This window comes from Dendrobates tinctorius, unplaced genomic scaffold (assembly GCF_039654945.1).
Source record: "Dendrobates tinctorius isolate UK_male_01 unplaced genomic scaffold, ASM3965494v1 ptg000098l, whole genome shotgun sequence".
In the NCBI taxonomy this organism is placed as follows: domain Eukaryota; kingdom Metazoa; phylum Chordata; class Amphibia; order Anura; family Dendrobatidae; genus Dendrobates; species Dendrobates tinctorius.
Window position 1 is genome coordinate 30,449,364 of NW_027361766.1, and position 26,251 is coordinate 30,475,614.

Consider the following 26,251-nt stretch of genomic DNA (forward strand, 5'->3'; position numbering starts at 1 on the left):
AGGGATGAGACAGAATGGATAGTCAGGGCCAAGCAGAGATCAAAACCAAACAGACGTAGAAGGTACCAAGCAGAATCCAAAGCAATATCCAGAGAACAGACCGAGTCATACACAGAGAATCATGCAACCAGAACACAGCACAAACACACTCAGGGGTCACCACACAATGTCTGTCATGATCCAGGCTTGATCTGACAAGTTAAATGGATAAGTGAACTTTTTTTCCTTTGGCTAGGTGCCAAAGTGATGTGATTGCCCCCGGTCGCCAATGGTAATACACAAGATATCAGTAAAATACCAGGGATGAGACAGAATGGATAGTCAGGGCCAAGCAGAGATCAAAACCAAACAGACGTAGAAGGTACCAAGCAGAATCCAAAGCAATATCCAGAGAACAGACCGAGTCATACACAGAGAATCATGCAACCAGAACACAGCACAAACACACTCAGGGGTCACCACACAACGTCTGTCATGATCCAGGCTGGATCTGACAAGTTAAATGGATAAGTGAACTTTTTTTCCTTTGGCTAGGTGCCAAAGTGATGTGATTGCCCCCGGTCGCCATTAGAATTATCACACGTGGTGTCATTCATTTTGAGCTGCCCCGGTGGTGGTGAGCGGTAATGCACTTTAGTTTCTTTGGTTTAATGTGCACGTAATTATAAAACAGGTGTTAGGCTCTATAAAAGAGTGCCAGGTGTGTTTGATCACTGTTGGTGATATTGTGTGTTCATTTGGCAAGTAAGCCTGGGGTGAGGAAGGAGCTGAACATGAGTCCTGCGCAGCTCAGCCAGAGGGGACGAGTGGAAGCTATGTGGTCTGCAAGAAGGGCTGGCATGGTGTGGTGGAGTCACAGTTTATGGTGTCAGCAGGAAGTGCTTGCATGGCTTGGTGGAGTGGTGACTATGGAGAGAGTTGCACTCAGCATGCGGGACTTGGTTGCTGAGAGCTGGACTCAAGCATGCTTGACTTTTTGGGCAGGAGCTGAACTCATCTTTGGGACTCTGTTACTGGACTTCTGCAATTGGTGGTGGACTCTGCTCCAAGGCTGCACTATGGTGAAGGATCCAGTTACGGTGATGGATCCGGGTGGAGGAGAAGATGCACGCAGGTGGTGGCTCTGTTGCTAGTAGCGTACGCAACAGAGAAAAGCTAAGTGGTGTTTCCCCTGTTTTGTCATCTTTCCTCATGTGTGTTTTAGTGCAGTGGTGGGATTAGTTTCCGCACCGACCAATTCCCTAGTGAGGGTTAGGTCAGGGCGAGCTAGGGTTTTTAGGTTCCTGTTGCGCGCCCGGTGCGGAACCGGCATAGGGAACGTTAGGAGTGCAGGGACACTGGCTCAGGGGAGCTCAGGAGGTCTCCACTTCCCTATTCCCTATCGCAGGGCCCACCATTGTTAATGTTTCCCAGCTTTCCCTTATTGTTTAAATTCACCGTACTGGAGGCAGGGTTTCCAGACTTGTATATACGTGTAATGTCTAAATTCGCCAGTTGGAGGCGGTGTATCCAGCTGCACGTGTTTATTATTTAAATTCGCCCCACTGGAGGCGGTGTATCCAGGATCACGTGTGTCATATGGGTTCGCCTTGCGGTACTCGCTGCGTCCAGACACACGTGACCGTGACAATGCCAAGGGTGAAAGTATAACTGACGGGGGATGGGAGCTTCCTGAGGCTATAAGAAGCCTCCCCAGAACCAATGAGAGGCCACCACAATAGGTCCCAGGTGTGCAGGTGAGAGTCTGCACTGAGATCAGAACATTAACCCCAGAAGTGCCGGTCATCCAGCACTGGTATCATGACAGTACCCCCCTCTCAGCGGGGGGCCTCTGGACCCCCAGGCTTGCCTGGGTATCTAGCATGGAAAACCCGAACCAGACGATCCGCATGCATCAACCGGGCTGGCACCCAGGACCTGTCCTCCGGCCCATACCCCTTCCAATGAACTAGGTACTGTACTGACCGCCTGTACCAACCTAGAATCTACGATGTGACCAACCTCATATTCCACATGTCCCTCAACCAAAACCGGAGGCGCAGCGGACTCGGATTCTCCCCGGACTGCTTCAAACGGCTTCAGTAGAGATCTATGGAAGACGTTAGGGATCTTGAAAGAGGGTGGAAGGCACAGCCTGTACGCTACTGGGTTGATTTTTTACACAATCTTGTACGGGCCAATGAATTTGGGGCCCAACTTGGCTGACGGAATCTTTAACTTAATGCTTCGCATGGAGTGCCAAACTTTCTCTCCAACCTGAAACATGGGACCAGGTGTTCGTTTCCTGTCCGCGAAAAACTTATACCTGCCTTGAGACCTCGATATATGCCGCTGGACTTCTGCCAATGTATCTTTTAACCACTGAACAGAGTCCTCAGCCCCGGGGCACCCCGAATCCAGACGAGAAAACTCACCATAATGAGGACTGAACCCATAGTTGATCAAGAAAGGGGACATACCAGTGGATTGACTCACCCGACTATTGAAGGCAAATTCAGCCAACGGCAGTATATCACACCAGTCATTCTGTCTAGCAGACGTCAGACATCTGAGGATCTGTTCCAGAGACTGATTAGTGCGTTCCGTCTGACCATTACTCTCAGGATGGTATGCAGACGAAAAGGACAGAGATAGCTCTAATTTTTTGCAGAAAGCATGCCAAAACTTAGCCACAAACTGCACACCACGATCAGACACCACATTCAGGCGGACACCATGCAAGCGGACCACATGCTGCACAAACAATCTGGATAAGGTCTCAGCAGAAGGTAATGCGGACAGGGGTACAAAATGAGCCTGCTTTGAAAATCTGTCCACCACTACCCATACCACCATATTACCCCTGGAAGAGGGAAGATTGGTAATAAAATCCATGGACAGATGGGTCCACGGTCTTTCGGGAACTTCCAATGGCATCAGCTCCCCCGCCAGCCGACTATGGGAGCTTTTAGAACGAGCGCAGACCCCACAACCAGAAATAAATTTCTTTATATCAGAACCAAGAGTAGGCCACCCGAAGGTCCTAGTCGCGTGGCTGATATACCAGGGTGAGCACACAACTTGGATTCGTGGAACTCTTGCAAGAGTTTAAGGCGACGGTGCTCTGGGACAAACAACTTGCCCCCTGGCTTGGCCGCAGGAGCCAGCGACTGGGCCCCCTCAATTTCCTGTTCCGATTCAGACAAGATCCCTGCTAACACCACCCCAGGGTGCAGAATGGAGGATGGTGGCTCAGGGACAGACACAGGGTGAAAACTACGAGATAAGGCGTCAGCCTTGACATTCTTTGACCCTGGATGGAATGTAATAGTAAACTGGAAACGAGAAAAAAAAAGTGACCAACGGGCCTGTCTGGGCGTTAATCTTTTAGCAGACTCAATGTAAGACAAATTTTTGTGATCAGTGATCACAGTAACCGGGTGACTGGCTCCCTCCAAAAAGTGCCTCCATTCCTCAAACGCCAACTTGACAGCAAGAAGCTCTCTATTGCCTACATCATAATTTCTTTCAGCAGCAGAGAACTTCCTGGAAAAGAAAGCACATGGCCTGAGTTTGGTTAGAGTGGCAGGCCCTTGGGATAACACTGCCCCCACCCCCACCTTGGAGGCATCCACCTCCACCACAAATGGTTTGGAAGGATCTGGCTGTACCAAGACAGGAGCAGACATAAAACATTTTTTCAGCGTCGCAAAGGCCTCTTTTGCGAGTGAGGACCAATTTCTCACAACAGCACCTTTGCATGTTAGATCCGTGAGAGGTTTGACCACTTGCGAAAACCCCTGGATAAATTTGCGGTAATAATTGGTGAACCCCAAGAAGCGCTGAAGACCCTTAAGATCTTGGGGTTGCACCCAATCCGCAATGGCCTGCACCTTCTTGGGGTCCATGCGAAAACCCTCATCGGATACAATTAATCCCAAAAAAGACAATTCTTGCATACAGAATACACATCTCTCCAATTTGGCATACAGATTATTTTCTTTCAGTCTTTGGAGAACAGTTCGTACATGTTCCAAATGAGAATGCTTGTCGGAGGAGTATATCAAAATATCATCTAAGTAGATAACGACAAAACGACCAATGAGATCCGAGAATACCACGTTGATGAAATTCTGAAATATGGCGGGGGCGTTGGTAAGACCAAACGGCATGACTACATTTTCAAACAGTCCCTCGGTCGTGAGGAACGCGGTTTTCCATTCATCCCCCTCTTGGACCCTTATCAAATTATATGCCCCCCAAAGATCCAGTTTAGAAAACCACTAAATAGTTGGTTACATAAATCGGGAATCAACGCAAGGGGGTACGTATTCCATACAGTAATCTGATTAAGCTCCCGAAAATCGAGACAGGGACGTAACCCGCCATCTTTTTTCTTTACAAAAAAGAAACCTGCCGCCACAGGTGAGACTGAAGGACGTATGTGTCCTTTGCGCAGACTTTCAGTAATGTACTCCTTCGTAGCCAAGCGCTCAGGACCGGACAAATTAAACAGATGGGCTTTAGGTAATTTAGCCCCCGGGACCGGCTCAATAGCGCAGTCAAAGGGTCTATGTGGCGGTAACGTCTCGGCCTCGCTTTCCGAGAATACATCTTCGAAGTCCTTCAGGCATTCCGGAATACCTTCCAGCTCGACAGGTGATACAGACACAGATTTAACAGGTTCAACCAGCAGTGCGGATTTATCACATAACTTAAAATCATTAAACCCCCATTGAACAATCTCCCCCGTTTTCCAGTTAATAACTGGGTTATGGCATTGCAACCAGGGCATGCCCAACACCAACCCTGCAGGTAGATTGTCCAGGACAAAACAACTTAGGTTTTCCACATGAGTAGCGCCCACACTGAGCGAAAACAAGTCAGACATAAAGAGAATTCCCTCCTTAGTGAGGGGAGAGGAGCCAATGGCCATCATCTTGATCGGAACCTTGAGCCTAACTGTCCCTATCTTGCAGTGTGTGACCAATTGGGATTCAATGAGATTAATCGACGATCCGCAGTCCACGAAGGCTGTAGAGGAAAAAAAACTACCGTCCACAAACAGTTCCACAGGCAGTAACACTTTAGAAAACAAGGAAAAGGGTACCTGAGGGTCTGAGTAGTCTCCCCTTGACTACCCAGACCTAGTCGTTTCCCGCCGACCGGGTTGAAGACGGGCAATCAGGACACTCCCTTTTCCAATGTCCCGTTTTACCGCAGTAAAAGCATAACTGCTTGTCCTTCCGGTGTTTCCTCTCCGTATCCTTCAGGGAGAGGGCGCCTACATCCATGAGCTCAGGGGCAGTCTCTTTTCCACTGGGGCACAATGGAGTCTCCACCTGCATCACCCCTCTGGCCCGCAGCCTGTGGTCCATCCGGACAGCCTGGGTCATGGCGTCCTCGAGAAAGTTAGGTGGGGGATGTAATGCCAAGGCATCCTGCAGCCTCTCGGACAAGCCTCTGCGAAAGAGTCCTCAGAGTGCGGCGTCGTTCCAAGAGACCTCTGCGGCCCAGTGGCGGAATTCAGTACAAAACTGCTCAGCTGAGTGTTTCCCCTGACAGACGCTCATCACCATGTCCTCTGCCAATCGCACTCAGTCAGGCTCATCATACAGTGGGGAAAAAAAGTATTTAGTCAGTCAGCAATAGTGCAAGTTCCACCACTTAAAAAGATGAGAGGCGTCTGTAATTTACATCATAGGTAGACCTCAACTATGGGAGACAAACTGAGAAAAAAAAATCCAGAAAATCACATTGTCTGGTTTTTTTTCATTTTATTTGCATATTATGGTGGAAAATAAGTATTTGGTCAGAAACAAGCAATCAAGATTTCTGGCTCTCACAGACCTGTAACTTCTTCTTTAAGAGTCTCCTCTTTCCTCCACTCATTACCTGTAGTAATGGCACCTGTTTAAACTTGTTATCAGTATAAAAAGACACCTGTGCACACCCTCAAACAGTCTGACTCCAAACTCCACTATGGTGAAGACCAAAGAGCTGTCAAAGGACACCAGAAACAAAATTGTAGCCCTGCACCAGGCTGGGAAGACTGAATCTGCAATAGCCAACCAGCTTGGAGTGAAGAAATCAACTGTGGGAGCAATAATTAGAAAATGGAAGACATACAAGACCACTGATAATCTCCCTCGATCTGGTGCTCCACGCAAAATCCCACCCCGTGGGGCCAGAATGATCACAAGAACGGTGAGCAAAAATCCCAGAACCACGCGGGGGGACCTAGTGAATGAACTGCAGAGAGCTGGGACCAATGTAACAAGGCCTACCATAAGTAACACACTACGCCACCATGGACTCAGATCCTGCAGTGCCAGACGTGTCCCACTGCTTAAGCCTGTACATGTCCGGGCCCGTCTGAAGTTTGCTAGAGAGCATTTGGATGATCCAGAGGAGTTTTGGGAGAATGTCCTATGGTCTGATGAAACCAAACTGGAACTGTTTGGTAGAAACACAACTTGTCGTGTTTGGAGGAAAAAGAATACTGAGTTGCATCCATCAAACACCATACCTACTGTAAAGCATGGTGGTGGAAACATCATGCTTTGGGGCTGTTTCTCTGCAAAGGGGCCAGGACGACTGATCCGGGTACATGAAAGAATGAATGGGGCCATGTATCATGAGATTTTGAGTGCAAACCTCCTTCCATCAGCAAGGGCATTGAAGATGAAACGTGGCTGGGTCTTTCAACATGACAATGATCCAAAGCACACCGCCAGGGCAACGAAGGAGTGGCTTCGTAAGAAGCATTTCAAGGTCCTGGAGTGGCCTAGCCAGTCTCCAGATCTCAACCCTATAGAAAACCTTTGGAGGGAGTTGAAAGTCCGTGTTGCCAAGCGAAAAGCCAAAAACATCACTGCTCTAGAGGAGATCTGCATGGAGGAATGGGCCAACATACCAACAACAGTGTGTGGCAACCTTGTGAAGACTTACAGAAAACGTTTGACCTCTGTCATTGCCAACAAAGGATATATCACAAAGTATTGAGATGAAATTTTGTTTCTGACCAAATACTTATTTTCCACCATAATATGCAAATAAAATGAAAAAAAAAACAGACAATGAGATTTTCTGGATTTTTTTTTCTCAGTTTGTCTCCCATAGTTGAGGTCTACCTATGATGTAAATTACAGACGCCTCTCATCTTTTTAAGTGGTGGAACTTGCACTATTGCTGACTGACTAAATACTTTTTTTCCCCACTGTAAATGTGCCCGAGGGCCTCAAAGAATGCATTCACAGACACTCTCTCAGGGGCAGTGGGAGGAAGGGAGAAAGCCCAAGCTTGTGGGGACCCTCTTAACAGAGACATAATGACCCCAACCTTCTGACTTTCATCCCCAGAGGAACGTGGTCTCAAACTAAAAAAAAGTTTGCACCCCTCCATGAAGACCCTGAGCTCCTTTTTGTTTCCAGAAAAAAAGTCAGGCAGTTTAACAGGTGGTTGTGGGGACACAAAAACAACATCACTCGCCCCAGCCCCCAGAGACCCAGCAGCTAAAGCCCCCCCGCACTGTCTCAGAAACCTGCTGCTGAGAATGAGCCAGAGCTTGCTGCTCCAGAGATAAACCCTGAAACATCTGACTCAGACTCTTCATCTGGTCAGCCAGAGACTGTATGGGATCCATAACTCTCTGCATAAAAAACCCCCAAAAACTTAATGGTCAGTTATAATATCAGGGTCCTGACAGCGCCGGCGTACAGCCTCTGCTAAGCAGGGACTCACCCGCACCGTAGGGACCCCTGGGGACAAGAACAGCCGGAAAATATAGATGCACAGGACCTGAATGTAGAAGAAGTTTAGCAAGCTGGCACAGGACCTACGGTCATGTGACTGCAAGGGGGCGGGGCTCAGCATCCTGCTTTCAGAGAAGGTAGAAAACTCAGTTGGGCAAAGCGGAGGTCATGCACAATACAGGCAAGCGAGGTACAGGAGGGATAAACCGACGGGAGGTCAGACAAAGCCAAAGGTCATACACAAGATATCAGTAAAGTACCAGGGATGAGACAGAACGGATAGTCAGGGCCAAGCAGAGATCAAAACCAAACAGATGTAGAAGGTACCAAGCAGAATCCAAAGCAATTTCCAGAGAACAGACTGAGTCATACACAGAGAATCATGCAACCAGAACACAGCACAAACACACTCACGGGTCACCACACAATGCCAAGGGCGAAAGTATAACTGACGGGGGATTGGAGCTACCTGAGGCTATAAGAAGCCTCCCCAGAACCAATGAGAGGCCTCCATAATAGGTCCCAGGTGTGCAGGTGAGAGTCTGCACTGAGATCAGAACATTAACCCCAGAAGTGCCGGTCACCCAGCACTGATATCATGACAGAAAGAAAGAGAAGGAAAGAAAGAACAGAGAGAGGAAAAAAGAAAGGAGAGAGAGAAAGCAAGAAAGAAAGAACAGAGAGAAAGAAGGAACAGAGAGAGAAAGAAAGAGGGGAAAGAAAGAAAGATTCTATAAAGATACTATAGCAGCCCGGCTCCTATTGAAATGCCCACATGAGCCTCCCGGTGCAGGACATCTTATGATTTGCTCACATGACCGGCACCCCCAATTCCAAGGTGATCCCGCTGTCCACGCTGTCGGAGGAGGACAAGGTGATGGATCTGAAGCATTCTCTGAAGTGCCTCCATGGTTCTATCACAATCTTCTCCCAAAATTACCTCATTTCCGATCAGCTTCCAGCATGTCACTTCTGGTGGAACGTTACATGCGTGTTTTAAAGTGCTCCTCAGGGCTCCGCCGTGTACTCCTGTGTCCGCAGGAAAAGTAAGCTCCCGGCCGGGACAGCGGGGCAAAATTGGGACTGTCCCACTGGATCCGGGATGGTTGGGAGGTATAAACGCTCCCAACCATACACCAACCTCCTACACGCATGGCTCCACACACCTCATACACACACGGTTCCGCTTTGTATGCCTCGTACACGCACAGCTCCATTCCATACACCTCGTACACACCCGGCTCCACTCAGTACACCACATGGCTACACTCCGTAAACCTCGTAAGTTTTTCCACCTACAAAGAATAGAGGAATCTGTAATTTTTATCGTAGGTACACTTCAACTGTGAGAGACAGAATCTAAAAATAAAAAAACAGAAAATCACATTGTAAGATTTTTAAATAATTAAATTGCATTTTATTGCATGAAATAAGTATTTGATCACCTACCAACCAGCAAGAATTCTGGCTCTCACAGACCTGTTAGTTTTTCTTTAAGAAGCCCTCCTACTGTGCACTCATTATTAAATGCACCTGTTTGAACTCGTTACCTGTACAAAAGACACCTGTCCACACAGTCAATCACACTCCAACCTCTCCACCATGGCCAAGACCAAAGAGCTGTCTAATGACATTAGGAACAATATTATAGACCTGCAAAAGGCTGGTATGGGCTACAGGTCAATAGGCAAGCAGCTTGGTGAGAAGGCAACAACTGTTCACTCAATTATTAGAAAATTTAAGAAACACAAGATGACTGCTAATCTTCCTCGGTCTTGGGCTCCACGCAAAATCTTGCTTCTGGAGGTAAGATTGATTCTGATAAAGCTCAGGAATCAGCCAAAAACTACATGAGAGGATCTGGTCAATGTTCTAAATAGAGCTGGTGCCACAGACTCAAACATTACAGTTTGTACCAAACTAAGCCGTCAAGCAGTAAAAACTTGAAGGGCATGCAAGGTCCCCCTGCTCATGCCAGCGCATGTCCAGACCCATTTGAAGTTCGCCAATGACCATCTGGATGACCCAGGGGAGACATGGGAGAAGGTCATGTGATCAGATGAGACCAAAATAGATTTTTTCGGTATCAACTCCACGCGCCGTGTGTGGAGGAAGAAGAAAGATGAGTACAACTCCAAGAACACCGTCCCAACCGTGCAGCATATTGGGGGAAACATCATACTTTTAGGGTGCTTTTCTGCAAAGGGGACAGGATGACTGCACCGTATTGAAGGGAGGAAGGATGAGGTCATGTATCGCAAGATTTTGGCCAACAACCTCCTTTCCTCAGTAAGAGCAATGAAGATGGGTCATGGCTGGGGGGTCTTCCAGCACGACCATGACCCGAAACACACAGCTAGGGCAACTAAGGAGTAACTCTGTAAGAAGCATTTCAAGGTCATGGAGTGGCCTAGCCGGTCTCCAGACCTGAACCCAATAGAAAATCTTTGGAGGGACCTGAAACTCAATGTTGTGCAGCGACAGCCACGAAACCTGAAATATTTGGTGAAGATCTGTATGGAGGAATGGGCCAAAATCCTAATTATGTGAAGATCAGAAATTGTAATTTTCTGAATTTGTTCTAGATTCTGTCTCTCACAGTTGAAACATACCTACGATAAAAATTACAGACCTCTCCATTTTTTGGATGTGGGAAAACGTGCAAAATCAGCAGTGTATCAAATACTTATTTCCCCCACTGTATTTATTAATTTATAGAATTTGTATTGTGAAATCTGGTGACAGATCCGCTTTAATATTCCCTTTGTTGTATGTTACGTACATTTACTGCAATTACATGTCAATTATTGCAGTAGAAGATATAAACCAGCACAGATGAGATGCAGAACTGTCCAATTATCAGTTTAATGTATTTACAAAATATAATTAAACTGTTACTCAAATGTCAACATGTGCTACATGGGAAAGAACCAAGTCTTCTCCAGATCTGTGATATTTCCACACTGGAGACACCATTCGTGCCAAACTTGTTTTAAGTTTCCTTAACATCAAAGTAAAGCTAAATTGGTTTCTTGTGGTGTATTCTGTTCCATTGTTGATTTTTTTCGATAGTTCTGGCATTTTCTCAAATTCATTTACACATCTGTAGTGTGAGGCTAAAGTAACTTAATGGAAACATTACACAGGAAGGGAGTTCCTTAGCAATGTTTTTGAGAACTGATGGAGACTTTACAAGGTTCGCACGTGTTCGTCCACCTGGGCTACAAATGTATTAGTAAGACGAACGGCAACTTTTACCTCTTTTCCAATAAATATGTCAATGCTTCTATTAAATTCACTAAATATATAAATGTAACTGGTACAAAGAGGGACGTTGTATAAGTAGAATGTTACAGAACATCACATTCCTCAATCTAATATCAGTATTAAAAGGGGTTTCGCCAAGACATACATTAATAGTCTCCTTTGAAAAAAGCATCAATGCATGAACAGTAAGGATTAAAGGCTTTTTTTATTCACACAAATAAGTTTCTGGCCTCTATTGGCCAGAGCTCTGTTAAAATAATAAATCAGACAGTACTGACCTTCCATGGGTCCAACGACAGCTCTCCGCTGCTGTTCCAGTCTGCATTTACTGCGGTGGTGACATCATGACTAAATAGTGCATCACTGGTGCGGCAATAACTGAGCCCAGTGGCTCTGCCAATGTAGGCAGCAAGATATTCTTAGTGATTGGCTGCAGTGGTGATGTGCACGGTAGCCATGACCACACTGCTTCAGCCAATACACAAACACAGGCGCTGTGGTGGTGATTTGGACCCAGCAAGGGAGAGTTGTTGTGAATTCCCTTGCTCGGACTTCTGAGCTGGAGCTCCCTCTGGTGGTTAATGGCAGTAGTGGAGCTGGCCAGGTTGATGGAAGTTTGCCACCTGACGACAATAATTGGGAACCTGGGATTACTGGCTGGGAGCATTTAATTGAGCAGGCTTTCCTTAGTGGTTGCTGGTGATTTCCTTCTTGTGCATTTGGAGTTCTTTTGTCTCCTGTCTGATCTGCATGGTTCAGTTAAGTGATTCTTTTGCTAATACTTTGCATCTAATCTGGTTGTGCCTTTTTTAATTTCTGCTTTGTTGCAAGGGTTCAGCATACTCCCTGCTGGGGGCAGCGCTGGGCCCCGCTCCATATGTTACAGCTTGTGTCAGTTTGTTTAGTCCCCTGTTATATCAGTATCTTTTGCTTTGCTTCCAGTTCACACCAGAGTGCTGATCTAGCGGGGGTGAGGTCGTGTGGCCTCAGGTTTTTTGTATATCAGATTTTTGCGTGATTGCAGACAGTATCTTTTCTGTCCTGTCCTGTCTAGACAGCTTGGGCCCCACCGTTTGCTCAGTCTATTCTCTGCCTGTGTTTGTGTCTCATCTGGTCTCACCGACAATATAGCTTTGGGGGCTGTCTATTCCTTTGGGGATCTGCTCTGGGGCAGTTTAGATTTCACCTTTCTGGCTTTAGGCTTAGTTAGTTCTCTGGCTGTGCTGAGGCGTCTAGGGCATCGTAGGAATGCTCCACGGCTACTGCTAGTTGTGTTGATAGGATCAGGGGCCTGCAATCCGCTTAGTTTCCAACCTTAGCTTGTTCCTGCCATCCTCCTCAGTGACCCATTCACAACAGAGAGTATTATTTTAAGACAGCACTAGGCTAGAAGTCTATGAGTAGAAAAGCTCTTTAAACCACCACTTGTCCAACTTATCAGCAGAATTAAAGGGAACCTATCATTAGATTCATGCTGTCTAAACTACGGGCAGCATGAATCAGAGTCTGGCTGGGCAATTACAGTCAAGTTTGTTTTACCAAGAAACGCTGCAGTATTTCAGAGACATCATAGTTTGAAAAGCCAGCCAAGGACTATAGAGAGACCTGAGACAGCTTCTCCCTGCCCTGGTCCAGTTGATTCACAGGCTTGTCTCATGTGTGAAATGGGAAGAGACCTGAGACGTGCCAATCTATTGGCAGGGTGGGAAGAAGGCGGACTAATCAGGTATTTCTGTATTGTCCCCAGCTGGCTTTTTAAACTATGCATTCTCTGAAATGCATAATTGAAAAAGGTTCCCTTTATGACATCTTATTGGAGGTTAACTCCAGTATTAGGCATGTCACAGTATAAAGCATAGCTTCAGTACCCGACAACCAGACATGCTACAGTACAAAGCATAGCTTCAGTACCCGACAACCAGACATGCTACAGTACCTTGATAAAGGCTGAAGAAGCCTTTATGCTTGCGGGAGCACAAAGGCTGCTCCTTTCTGCTGACTGGTGTGGCTCCTGAAGTTGGGCCCCAACATATTGACCTATGATTAGGGTAGACCATCGATATACTGTAGATTCTGGAAAGAACTCTTTAAATGACTTGTAATAAAAACACACTTAAGTATTATTATGACGTCTTGGAATGTAGGTTATAGACGAAGCCCGTGAGTCCTCTAACATTTTTTTCTGATATTTCAGAAAATTACTAACATTTCAGTCCATCAATATGGACATTTTAAAGCTCAGAAGAACATTTTCACATTTTCCAATTGCTACATGTTGGTGTTCTTTCTCTACAAGCATGGATCCTAAAGTCAGTGGAGACAGTAGACAGTCACCTAAAATGTAAAAGTCCCTGGGCAGCATATTACTGCTACTGCTCAAGTGTTTTCAAGAGGGGATTGCTGCTTCCATCTTTCCCCACATGCTCTGCCCCTCTCTGGGGTGATTGTCAGGCACTCACTGCCCTTATGGGCATGAAAAGGCAGCGGAGGGGTTATAAATACCCCAGATAACAAAAAAAAAGGTTGATAAAAAGGCTTAAGCCTACTATCAAACCTACACGTCACTTCGCTAAGAGGCCACTAAAACTATAAAATATATTTATTCAAAAGGTGCACATTGAAACTTAATAATTCATGTCACAAAAGATTAAAATGACGCCCTACCCACAGCAGCTAGGTAATAAATTCCGTTATATACAACAGCACCTTATGTGCCTCAACCAGTCAATTTAATGCAAGCATGGCATACTGTAGGTTGATTTAAACCAGAAACATACATTCCAAAAGTCTGGCCAAATATGTTTCACCAAGTTTCTGGCATCATCAGGGGAATGGTGACATCTGTCCCAGATGTCAGTGCAGTGCCCCGAGGTGGTTAAACATCTATCAGACATGGGGATGTACACACAAATCATGGGCCCCCATAGTAAAAGTCCTAATTTGACCTCCCACATATTGAAGCATATTGATGTTCTCACACTCTAAGATACCCCTTTCCTGGACCCCATACAGCATGATGCCAACAAATGTGCCCTCCAAACACAATATGATACCCCCACAGTGAATTCCTCCACAGTGCCTTCCACACGCATAGTGTGATGACCCCACAATACCCTTCTCCCACAAAGTATGATACCCCCACAGATGCCACGCACAGAACTATTCCCCCATAGTGACCCCAAAACAGTATGATGGACCCCATTGTTCCCCACACACAGTATGATGGCTCTAAACAGTCCTCCCACACAGTATGAGGCCTCCACATAGCGTGGCCCCCACACAGTATGATGACATACCACAACCCTGCACACAGTATCATGGCCCCCACACAGCCCTCCACTAAGTGTGATGGACCACACACAGCCTTCTGCACAGAAAGGTTGCCCCCCCCACAAAGCTCTCCACACTATATAATGGCTCCCACACTGTAGAATAGCCCTCACACTGAATAATGGCCTACCACATAGAATAATGATCCCTACACTGTATAATGGCCCCCATACAATACAATGACCCCACATAGCACACCACAGAGTATAATAGCCCTCCACATAGCCCTCCAAACAATATAACGGCCTCCACATAGCCTTCATATTAATATAATGACCCCCACGTAGCCCTCTAAACAATATAATAGGTTTATGGCTCTCATGTAGCACTTCAAACAGTATAATGTAATGGCCCCTGTAGATAAATTGAAAGAATGAAGTTAACAGGACAAATAGTCATAGGCCAATGTTTGTCAGCCAAGTAACATCTAATGACAAGAAGTTCCAAACTTCTACTCCAAGGAAACAATCAATTAATTGATAATACTGCCATCGGGAGCCTTCATTAGCAGTTCCATCAATGTTTTATCGAAGTAAAACCTTAATTAAACTTTGCTAGACTTTCTTATAAGTCAATGGGGTATGCCGGGGACACTGCTAGAGCCTCCATACACATTAGACTAAAGTGGACTGAGCTCACCAAAATTGATGGGTCCTGCTGATGGTCTAATGTGTATGGGGGTTCTGGAGACGGATCACAGGTGCGGAGAAGATGGAGAACTTAATTTCTCCATCTTTCTCCATCTTCTCTATTCTGTGAGTCGGCGTATATTGGACTGCACTCGGATGTCACCTGAATGCAGTCTGATGTTTTGAATGCACCCATGTATTTGTATGGGTGCGCACTGCCAATCGCAGCATGCAGCTATGTTTTTTGTCATGCCGCCTCGGTATTAGAAAATAAACGCTAATCTGCACGGCTCGGCTCCATAGTATACCATTAGAGCGAGTGTTATCTGATAAAACATCGGATAGCACACATCCAAGTTATATGCTGGCTACTCGCCAACCCTCGAGCCCTTAATAACTCTTACCAAAGTGGCACCTGAGGTTTGGCGCTACGCCTCTACCAGATGCTACCTCGTTCATTTTATTTGCAGTGCTTACCCCCTGAAGATACAAAGCGTTTCGCCAGTGGCACGCATGCAGTAGGTTGAGAACTCCTGCCACGTGGGCTTGTTTATTGTATGACGTTATATGTTCAGTCAATCATGGCACAATTAAGGAATGGCGCCCATTCATCAATGCATTCATATTGAGAAGTATAGTGGTCCAGCGATGTGCTGTTTGTACCAAGCCTGCCAACACTTTTTCTGACACATTCAAATTTATGCATGTCTTGGAAAAAGAGGAGGTAACAAACATATTGAACATATACTATGCAAGTTACTTGTATAAGAAATCCACTGCCCTTCTGCACGAAGAGACAGTGAGATATTCCAGGTACTGTTCTGTAGAAATCAGAGCCAACTCAGCAACTAAATTGCGCTGATTTGGTGAATGCAATCGACATTACACAAAAAAATCATTTAGTGCATAGCGCAGTATGGGATTGTAGAAAGACTGTAAACTATACTTTCATGATAACTCTGTAGATTACCAGTGCTGCCCATGATCAAGACACACAATGGAGCATCTGTAGCTCTACAGCAAGTTATTCCATGCAGGTACTGCTACTCACCAGGCAAAGTCAGGATGCTGATCAGAGCAAGTAGGATTGTCCCCTTTGTCCAGGTTCTCAGATTGCAGAGAAGCATCTTTTGTGTTAGGAGTAGTCTGAGCAGAGGGAAGCAGGTCCTGGGTTGCAGTGAGTGCCCTGCAAGGTCAGAGCTGTACAGAGAGAGTGTTGTGTGTGTTCCAGCCTCCAGCACTAGTGAGGTGGAGTTACAAAGATCCCATGTTTCATATGATATGTTATGTGCCCCCCTTCCATGCCATTACGTAAAGTAGGGGGAGGATTAACCTTTCGTGCAAGGAAATCTCCTACTTCTCCAACTTAAACACTCCACAGAAGAGTAAATATCACCAGTGGTGATCATTCTTAGCTTGTTCTCTTTGCTATTGAGAAATACTGGACATAATTTATTACCTTGTATTTGGTAAAAAAGTTAAAAAATTCAGATTAGTCGTATTCTATGAGAAAGAACACTTTTTAAAGGGGTTTCTAACAAAACTGGTACCCAAAAGACTGCAAAAACAAACACCAGTGCCAATTGTCTGCTCCTCCAGTCTATGTTTATTTGCTGCAGCAGTGACATCACAACTACACGGTACATCACCACTGCAGCCAATCACTGCTTGGCTGCAGTGGCAATGTGTGCTGTAGCTCTGACGTCACAGCTGCAGCAAGTACTTAGAGACAGGAGCAGTGGGAAAGAGCCGGAGTTGTTCTGCAGGGGGTGACCACAGACCATTTCTCTGCTCTCATCCTTTTTGACTGTAGTTTTGGTCACTTTTGCAATTTTCATTGTGCTCACCCCTAGAGGTACTGTACAGTAGGGTGAGGTGGTGTCTACAACCCACAGAAGTTGCTCAGGTAGTGCAGCTCATCCAGGATGGCAAATCAATGTGAGCTATGGCAAGAAGGGTTGCTGTGTCTGTCACCAAAGTGTCCAGAGCATGGAGCAGATACCAGGAGACAGGCCAGTATGCCAGCAAAAAGACACAAGTATCATGTAACTAACTGGAGATCAGAAGAGATGAAGCAAGTGGTGGCTTCCCACCACAACGCGTGTTTCACTGCTGGCTTCTTCCACGTCCACTTGTATCATTTTGGTGGCCACAATAACCTTTCCCTGCACGTTGATTAATTGATTATACACTTGTAGTAATGGTGGAATTGTTTTTGTGCCAGGTGATTCTACTACTAGTCTGATTTATTTTTGTATTCACTGCCCATTGGTTGTTCATATCTGGTTTATGACCATGCATTAATTGTTATATTCAATGGGGTCTCTCTTTGTGAGACATTTATCTGCTTTTTTAATCCTTTTTTATGGTATTTTAATGGATTATTAATAAATATTTAGATTTTAATATTACTGGATCTCTTCTATTTCTCACTAACTATAGTCATTGGAAATTTGCTTATAGTGTTGTTTTGAAGTGCCAGTTCCATTTGTACTCCGGACCTTGTGTTAATTTTTGGTCTATAGATACAGTAACTAAGGTCATGCAATGCCTGCACATGAGGAAAGAGACAGCGAATCAGAAAAACTATGCTACATTTCTATTTGGAGGTAATTGCTAATATTGATATTACTCCTACTACATATTGGGATAGGATCTTGGAGATGGGAATACCACTTAAAACTATTATGATCAGAGTTAGCTGGCACCCGTGCTGCCTGGATCGAGCTTAGCACATGTGCCAGTTGTCGCAAAGTGTTTTATATTGATAATCCTTGGGTCATCATTTTGTTGATTACCAGCAATTTTATTGGTTTGTTGATTGAAGGGGCTACAGTGGAGTTTATATATTGTGTAGTGGCCTTGAATGAGCTGTCTTCCACTCACTTCTATGGCAAAGAGCTTACAGTACTATTCACGGCCACTACCCAATGTTTGGAGCTGTGCCACGTCTGGATCACAGCAGCCCCTTCAATTAGCTAATCAGTTGAGTTTCTACATACACTGATCATATTTTTAAAGGGTTAAGAATGTTATAAAATAAGAAGGTGATGAAATTGTTTTCCAAAAGTGAAGTTATCACTTTCTTTAGCCATCTGACTGAGATGTATTGACGGGCCGCTCTGATCAGATGACTGAAACAGGACATTATTCGATGTATAGCTGATGACATTATGTTTCTGGCACTTGACAACTGCAGCCAATCATAGTTATCTGGGGGAACCAAAGAGCTGAACGTCATCACTCCCTGTGGAGACCAACAAGGCCAGTGACTGGTGAAATGCACTTGAAGGACAAGTTAGAACTTATGAGTTGTTTTATCATTTTTAGAATATTTCCTGTCTCTGAAAGACAATTTTGTAAATAAGACCACCCATTTAGGCATTTTATTTATAGATGTGAATCCAGATCTGGAAGGAGGTAAAAGACTTGTTACAAAGCTCACCACAAACTTCTGTGTCTCCCTCTGCTTGTTTTCTCACTGTATTGCTCACTCCATCTCCCCACTCCACTCTCCATATACTATAACAGACTGTGCAATCTGATACCTGGCAGGACATCTTATCTTGAGCAAAATGGATTTGAGCTATTTTATCAAGTTTATGACTCTGGGTAGTATAGGAAGAAGTGGCTCATAAGTGGAGAACAAAGGAGAATTCTCAGATGCAATATATTACAAAGTTTCTTTTATTCACATTTATTGATTAATGCAAAGATTATTGAAAGTACAGTGCCTTTTTGATCTGGCCATGTATTCAGACAAATGCATATGCATTTGGTGGATGGCATGTAGACTTTATGCTGCAATTTGTGTTGATCTTTGGTGCATTTGTAAGGGGACAGATAAATGTTGTTGCTCGTTGTATGTAAATATGTTACTTCGTGGTACTGCTACACTTCTAGTGTATTACCACTGTATATGCAATTGGTACTGCTACATCTTAAATGTATTGCTTACCATTAATGTTATATGCTCATTGCTTTGCATAATATAAGTATAGGGCAAGTGTAATGCAGGGAATGGCCACTAGATGGGGGCATCCTAGCACACACTAGTTGTAGTCAGTAGATAGGTTTAGTGTAGGGTTAATAAATAGGAGGGGCTGCCGGGAGTTAAAGGGAATCTGTCACCTCATTTTTCGCATATAAGCTGCGGCCACCGCCATTAGGGGCTCAGCTACAGCATTCTATAATGCTGTAGCTAAGCCCCCAATGTAACCTGAAAGATAAGAAAAACAAGTTAGATTATACTCACCTAGGGGGGCAGTCTGGTCCGATGGGTGTCGCAGGTCCGGGGCCTCCCATCTTCATGTGATGGCATCCTCTTCCTTGCTTCTGTCGTGGCTCCTGCGCAGGCGTACTCATTTGCCCTGTTGAGGGCAGAGTAAAGTACTGTATTGCACAGGCCCCTGGCATTTCTGACCTTTCCCAGCACCTGCGCACTGCAGTACTTTGATCTGCCCTCTACAGGGTCTGTGAGTATAAATTTATGACGACCTTTGACACTCTCAATGCTGGAATAAATGTGTCGCATGGAATTATGTCTTTTTACATCAATTAAGGAATTTGCTCCTAAGAACGTGTGGGGGCATCACAACACATTAGGAGACCCCAATCAGAGGACAATAAAACATCCGGACTCCTTATCTAATAACTGGTCCAATATTTATGTTTCTCCCTCTCCCATATTGATAGTTCTGCTTCATGTCACTTGTCTTATCTATTGCATTTTTTCTGTGCTGTATTGTGCATAAATATGTGACTCTTCAGATTTTGTATTAGTCAAGAAGAGACCTGAGTAGTCTGGAAAGCTTGCAATGTGTTACCATCTTTTCAGTTAGCCATTAAAAGGTATCAACTACTGAGGACTCTCAAATTCTGAATATTTTTCTATCTACTGGCTAACACGGTACAAAGATATACATCTTTCCAGTTGCAACTTTGTATAGTGAAGGTACAAATATGGCACTGTTGTATATCTACTAGAGTCTGCTACACTCTTGTTTCTCTAATAATTGCACACCTGTACAGTTTCTGCCGTTTCATGATTGGTCAGCATTTGTTTTAAATATTTTTTCATGGGTTTGTTTGCTATATTCAGTGATCAAGGGCAGTATATGATCCACCACCATGATTTTTTTTTTCTATGTTTTAAATAAAGCTTTGAAGATTTTATTCAGTTCTCGACAGTTGGATTTTTTTTTCATGTATGTGGAGTACATGGGGGTGCAGGCTAAATGTGGGGTAGATGGGGGTGGTGCAAGATGTGTGTTATAGTGTGACAAAGGAGGGGAGGACACAGGAGAAGGAACACACTCCGTAATGAACCTGAAGTTACAAGTACGCTCACACTGGCATATAACATGGTCGGGTGCTATCTGATGATTTAGCACTCTGCCCAATGTTATTATATGGTGCAGTGCAGATCAGCATGAGAAAATAATCGCAGTGAGTAGCTCCGATATTCGTATCCCGCACACCCATACAAGTCTATGGGTGCATGTGATACATCAGACTGCACTGATATCAACCAACTGCAGCCGATTGCAATGGCAATGGAGAAGATGAGGAAATTACTTTCTCTGTCTTATCCTCCCCTGTCCTGTGATTCTCTCATGCATCGTAATCGGATCACAGTAGAGTAGCACTTGGATCAAACTATGTCAAAGTTTGAGCCAAGTGTCATTTGCATAATTAGCGCAATACTCTTGCTTAAGAGAATCGATAGTTGTGTGACCGCAGCCTTACTTTTACTGTAGACTGTTGGGATGGAGCTTTGTTCAGTGAGGGTACAATATGTGAGGCGGTGTACAAAAGGAGGGACAGTGTGAGGACACCATATGGAGAGGGCAGTGTACAGGTTGAGGGACAGTGTGAGGACACTGTATGGGGTGAGTCGTGTACAGATTGAGGGACAGTGAGAGGGTACTGTATGGGGGAGCAGTGTATAGATTGAAGGACAGAGTGAGAGTACCATAAGGAGGGAGTACAGTATGAAGAGGGGGCACAATATGGAGAAGGGACATTGTTTGGAGAGGCACTGAAGATAGGGACAAGTTTGGAGGCTATAGTTCATAACGGAGGTACAGTGTGTAGGGGGAAGGCGTATAATAAAGGGGGAAGGTTTGACGGATGTGGTGGCCATAATTTATTGACGAGGAAGCAATGTATCATGAGAGTGACACACTTTTTGGGCAGGAAGCACAGTGAAGAACAATTATTTCTTGAAGGGTACAGCATAGGTCTTATTTAGAGAACATCATGGGTGGCTATTTTTATTCAGGTGGCATTATAATGACTCTGTTATTTTTTTGGGCACTGTATCAGAATGTGCTACAGAAAACTGGAGAAGAGTGATGTCTGTGAAGACGAGGTGTAGATGTGAAAAGTTACTCTGGAATCAGGACCAGATGAATTAGAAAAGGATGAGAGCAATTTTAATCAGAGAAGATGTCACCTATTAGGTACCTGGATTTAAGGGTGCATTTAAACTGGTCAATTGCGGCACCTAAATAACTGCCGATCAACAGTTGTTTAATAGTCTGCTTAGACCGGCCGACCACACTTTCATGTGCATGGAACAGTCCTTAATATGATCATTCGGTCTGCATAGGATTGCATTGTTCTCAGCCTCACATGTTTACACCGAACAATTTGCTGCTGAGCGAACAAGCAAGCTCAACCTTTATTTCACCCAACAAATGCGCGTTTTGCTGGTACATTGGGTGATTGACAGTCTGCTAAGATATGCCGATATTTGCTTTCTGATTATCGGCTACAATTTGAATGCACTTTACAGAGTAATCAGTAAAAAGTAGCTAGAGGCACTCACCTCCGGCATTTCTGTAAAAGGTAGCTTTATTCGGTCATAGAGTGACAAACAGAGGCAATTAGATGAACGAGCAAGTGTGAGTACACACTTCTTCCAGCTCACTCTTCTTCTGCTTATCTACTACTTACCGATTACGAAATAAACTATCCAGATGCTGAGCACCTCAATAGCTGACAATTGGGTACGAAAACCTTTTGTTTGACCCTGTCTTCCCTGTATTTGGGTGTGATAGCAGTGCCATCGTTTTTCTCTTCCATTTTCTTGCACTTTGCACAGTAACTAAACTTTTAGATTTTTTTGCATGTTTTTTGGCTCTTAAATTCTGAGCAGATTACTGCAGATCCAGGTTCGGAAACCCCCAACAATCGCGGACAGGAATGCCCAAACAGCAGACAGCAGAGTAAACATTCATTGGCTCCTGTCTCCTGAGCTGCACACGTCTAAGAGGTCTTTTGAGCAATTAATGGGGGTTCTCAGGATCACCACTGATCTACCCAAAATAAAGAGCCTAAAACATATTAAAAAAAATCAAAAGTTAACTTACTATTTAAAGGGAACCTGACAGTAAGATTTACCCATATCAACTAATTACAATACTGCATTAGTCATTAAACACTGATTTCTAGCAACCCCAAAGTTATGGAAAAGTTGCTAGCATAATCGTAAAATCAGCATTTTAATATTGTTTTCCTGAATATTCTAATTAGCTTGACTAGTTGGACTGGCATGCACTTAGTTCTGACTAGTGCATCCCAGCCAGTTGATATTGTAGGTTTCTAGCAGGGTCGCAGGATGCAGTGACGAGACACGAGACTGGGTGTGGTTTGTGAAAATAACTTATATAAACTGTAGCCGCTGGGGCTATATTGAGCAAACAAAAAGTAAGGACAAAACACCAGTCCACGCAGGGACTCAACAAACCTAACAATACTTTCTTGAGGTAAATGCGACTAACCCGGTTGGCCCGAGTGCTATAGGCCACGTATGTCCAAACTGGGGGTCCTTATCTCCTGTAGTACACTTATCCTTCCAGGGGTCTGTCAGGATCACAGGCGTGGCCGCGTAGAGGTCGCTGATGCGGCTGCCTTGACGCCTCGATACTCCGGGATGAAACTGGGCTCGACAGGCCCTTGAAGAAACGATAACAGTGGGGCGCAACAGGCCCTGAAGAAACGATGCCGGTGGGGCGCAACAGGCCCTGAAGAAACGATGATGGTGGGGTGCAACAGGCCCTGAAGAAACGATGCCGGTGGGGCACAACAGGCCCTGAAGAAACGATAACAGTGGGGCGCAACAGGCCCTGAAGAAACTGTGCCGGTGGGGCGCAACAGGCCCTGAAGAAACGGTGTCGGTGGGGCGCAATAGGCCCTGAACAAGCGATGCCAGTGGGGCGCAGTGATGATGCAGTCTCTAAATATAACCGTTCACCATCCTCTGCTCAGGGTCCCTTAGCAAACCGGATGGGGGTCTCTACTACCGCCTGTAGCAAGGTGGCGCCCCCTGGGGCCAGTGATGACAGGGCCGCCGCTGTGGGAGAAGGCAGGGGGGCAGTCTCCTGACCGCTGTAAAGGAATGGTCTCTCGTCGCAGCGGTCGCCTGAGGTAGCCGCCTTGTCACAACAGGGTGGGAAGCAGCGGCAGTCGCTGTATGGGACCGTATGCGGGGAGCGGACGCCGGTGCAAGTCTCTCACGTGTCACTAGTCGGTGAGTCCGCAGCTTTCCTTTCACAGGCCCCTGTCGGTCTCTCCACAACACACCGTCTGCTCCCTCGGTCCTCTCTGTCTCACACGGCTTCCTGTCTGTTGTCCTGCTCTCTGTCAACTGCCACTTCAGCGCGCCCCCTGCTCCTTTTAAGCTTGCCCCGCCCCCTGTTTCCCTGACAACTTCAGTCAAGTCTTTCCTTTTACTGTCCTCCCAGTATCGTTCCCTCAGGAACCCTGATGGTGGTCCCCTGGGTACTTGTCCTTTCACTGTCTGGGAGTCCTCCTCCCCACACTATCAGCCCTTAACATTGGGGTTACGAGAAATCAGCATTTAATGGGAAATGTAATGTAATAGGGGTAAATCCTACTGTCAGTTTCCCTTTAAACTTTTAGTAGTGCCAACTAGAGTTTAGCAAATATCACCGGTTCCCCACTTATTCGGCAAGCTATAGCGCTTGCCAAATAAGCTACAGCAGGAACCCAGCTTCCTGGATCGCGCCGGCTGATCATCTGATCAGCGCCGCAGCTGCATGTGTCCTTGCTGTGTCACAGTCACAGTACATTTAACCACACAGTGACGGGGCCAATTTTTTAAATTCTGACCAATGTCACTTTATGTGGTGATAACTCTGGAACGCTTCAGCAAATCCCATTGATTTTGATATTGTTTTTTGTGGCACATTATAATTTATGATAATAGTAAATTTAGTTTGATATGTTTTGTGTTTATTTATAAAAAAATATCAAAAATGTAAAAAAAAATTGCAATTTTCAGACTTTGAATGATTATCCCTTTAATCTGAATAGTCATACCACACAAAAACATTAATAAATAACATTTCCCACATATTTGCCTTACATCAGCACCATTTTTAAAACACTAATTTATTTTGTTAGCCTTTTAGGAAGTTTAAAAATGTAGCAGTAATTTTTCATTTTTTCAAGGAAATGTACAAAATTTATTTTTTTGAGGGACCTATCCATGTTTGAAGTGACTTTGGGGGTCCTACATATTGGGAAAACCCCAAGTGTGATACCATTTTAAAAACAGCACCCAGTGACATATTGCAAACTTCTTTGAGGTAGTTTATTAACCCTTCAGGCGATTTTCAGGAATTAATGAAAAGTGATATAGCAGGAATGAAAAAGTGTTCTTACCACCTAAATGTCGTTAACTTCTGAACTGACCACTATAGCCGGGAGACTCTAAGGCCTCTTTCACATGTCCATATATTTCCGGTACCAGAGATATCCATGTCCGTGTATCCGCATGTGTACTATGTGTGCCACCAGTGTGCTGCCTCAGTACCACACGGACAGCCGCCGGGAAAGAAGCGCTACAGCAAGCGCTGTTCCCCGGTGGCAGGTGCTGAAGCCGGCTGTCATGATTCTCCCCTGCTCTGCCTACGGGCACCAGGAGGCTCAGCGGTAGCGGTGGGGGGGGAAAGATATGGATAAACTCACCATCATTTCAGGATGTCTGTTTCTGGCTACGGATATCTGTGCCATCGCCAGCATCGCTAACCCGGACTGGATAAATACCGGGGAGTCCGCAGGTGAGTGTGGGCGCCCGGGGCTGGAGGACAGGGCTGGTGTCTGGCACCAGGTGAGAGGGGAGCACACAGCGGAGAATACCAGGAGGGCTCCAGCTGCAGGAGCTATGAGCCGGGCTCCTCCATCTCTGCTGTGGGTCATGGAGTCTCGGAGACAGGCGGCAGAGCAGGGGAGAATGACAGCTGGCTTCAGTGAAAGGGGGGTAAGATATGATGTCTTTTATGCTTCCCTTCCCTCTGACTGTCTTCTAGTTTCTAATGTTTACAGACGTGTTTTTATGATTATTGCCTGCGGTACTGCTACATGTATAGCAATGTACTTATGGTATTGCCACTTGAATGTGTTACCATTGTATAGAATTGTATATATTCCCTATTGTTTTGTAAGATAATACTGCATGTATATTATGTGTCATTTGTGTATGTACAGTTAGGGAAAGTTAGTGCATCCTTTATTGGGACATTAGAGGAGTGCACTCTTAGTATATAGTTTCCCCACAGGTTGAGTAGTTGTAGTTATGTTGCGTGCCACTAGGTGGGGGTATACTAGTGGGGCCTGATAGTAGGTTCTTAGAGGGTTAATTGTAGGAGGGGCTGCAGAGAGTAAGGTTAGTGAGGAAGGGTGGTTTGGTCAGATGGGGCCAGGGCGCCCAAGAGTCCACATGGGCTACAGGCCTGGACAGCTCGGCAGTCACATAATGTTAAGTCATTTTTGCCCACGTTACCCACGGCCACTGCAGGTATTAGCAGTGGGTCAGAACAGGAAAAGGAAGATGTGATGTCTTACCGCCTGGGCCAATGCTTTTAGGGCAGAAGTTGGCTGGACTAAGGAGAGAAAAGGAGTTGGCACTTCGACGAGATCGGTACAGACGGGCCGGATGCTTCACCGGGGGTCACCAAACTTAGTGATTGATGAGTTCATGTCTGGGGCGAAACAGGCTGAAGGAAATGTCATTGTAGTGAGGTCAGACCTGTAAGGAACTGGGAAGCAGTCTAGTACGGTCCAGTCCGGGCATGTACTGCACAGACGTGACAGCAAGCAAGGGAAAGATCAGAAAGCAAGTAAATGTGATGATGTACCAACTGTGGATGTAACGTGCAAAATCCTAAGTAAAGAAAATGTTAAAGTTTTCTCGGACTGTGTCTCCATTGATGTGAGTCACCTAGAAGAGGGACCGTTATGGCCTGGGAAGTGCCCGGGTGA

General features: G+C 45.3%; 1 protein-coding gene across 1 annotated transcript in view; it reads right to left on the reverse strand.

Annotated features, from left to right (window-relative positions):
- Nucleotides 1–16,197, reverse strand: part of CD34 (CD34 molecule) — a 142,821-nt gene extending 126,624 nt beyond the window's left edge. Inside the window, exon 1 of the mRNA XM_073587291.1 lies at nt 16,011–16,197. Coding sequence (XP_073443392.1) covers nt 16,011–16,086 — 76 coding nt within the window. The 5' untranslated portion in view covers nt 16,087–16,197. The remainder of the gene's footprint in view (nt 1–16,010) is intronic.
- Nucleotides 16,198–26,251: the final 10,054 nt, after the last annotated feature.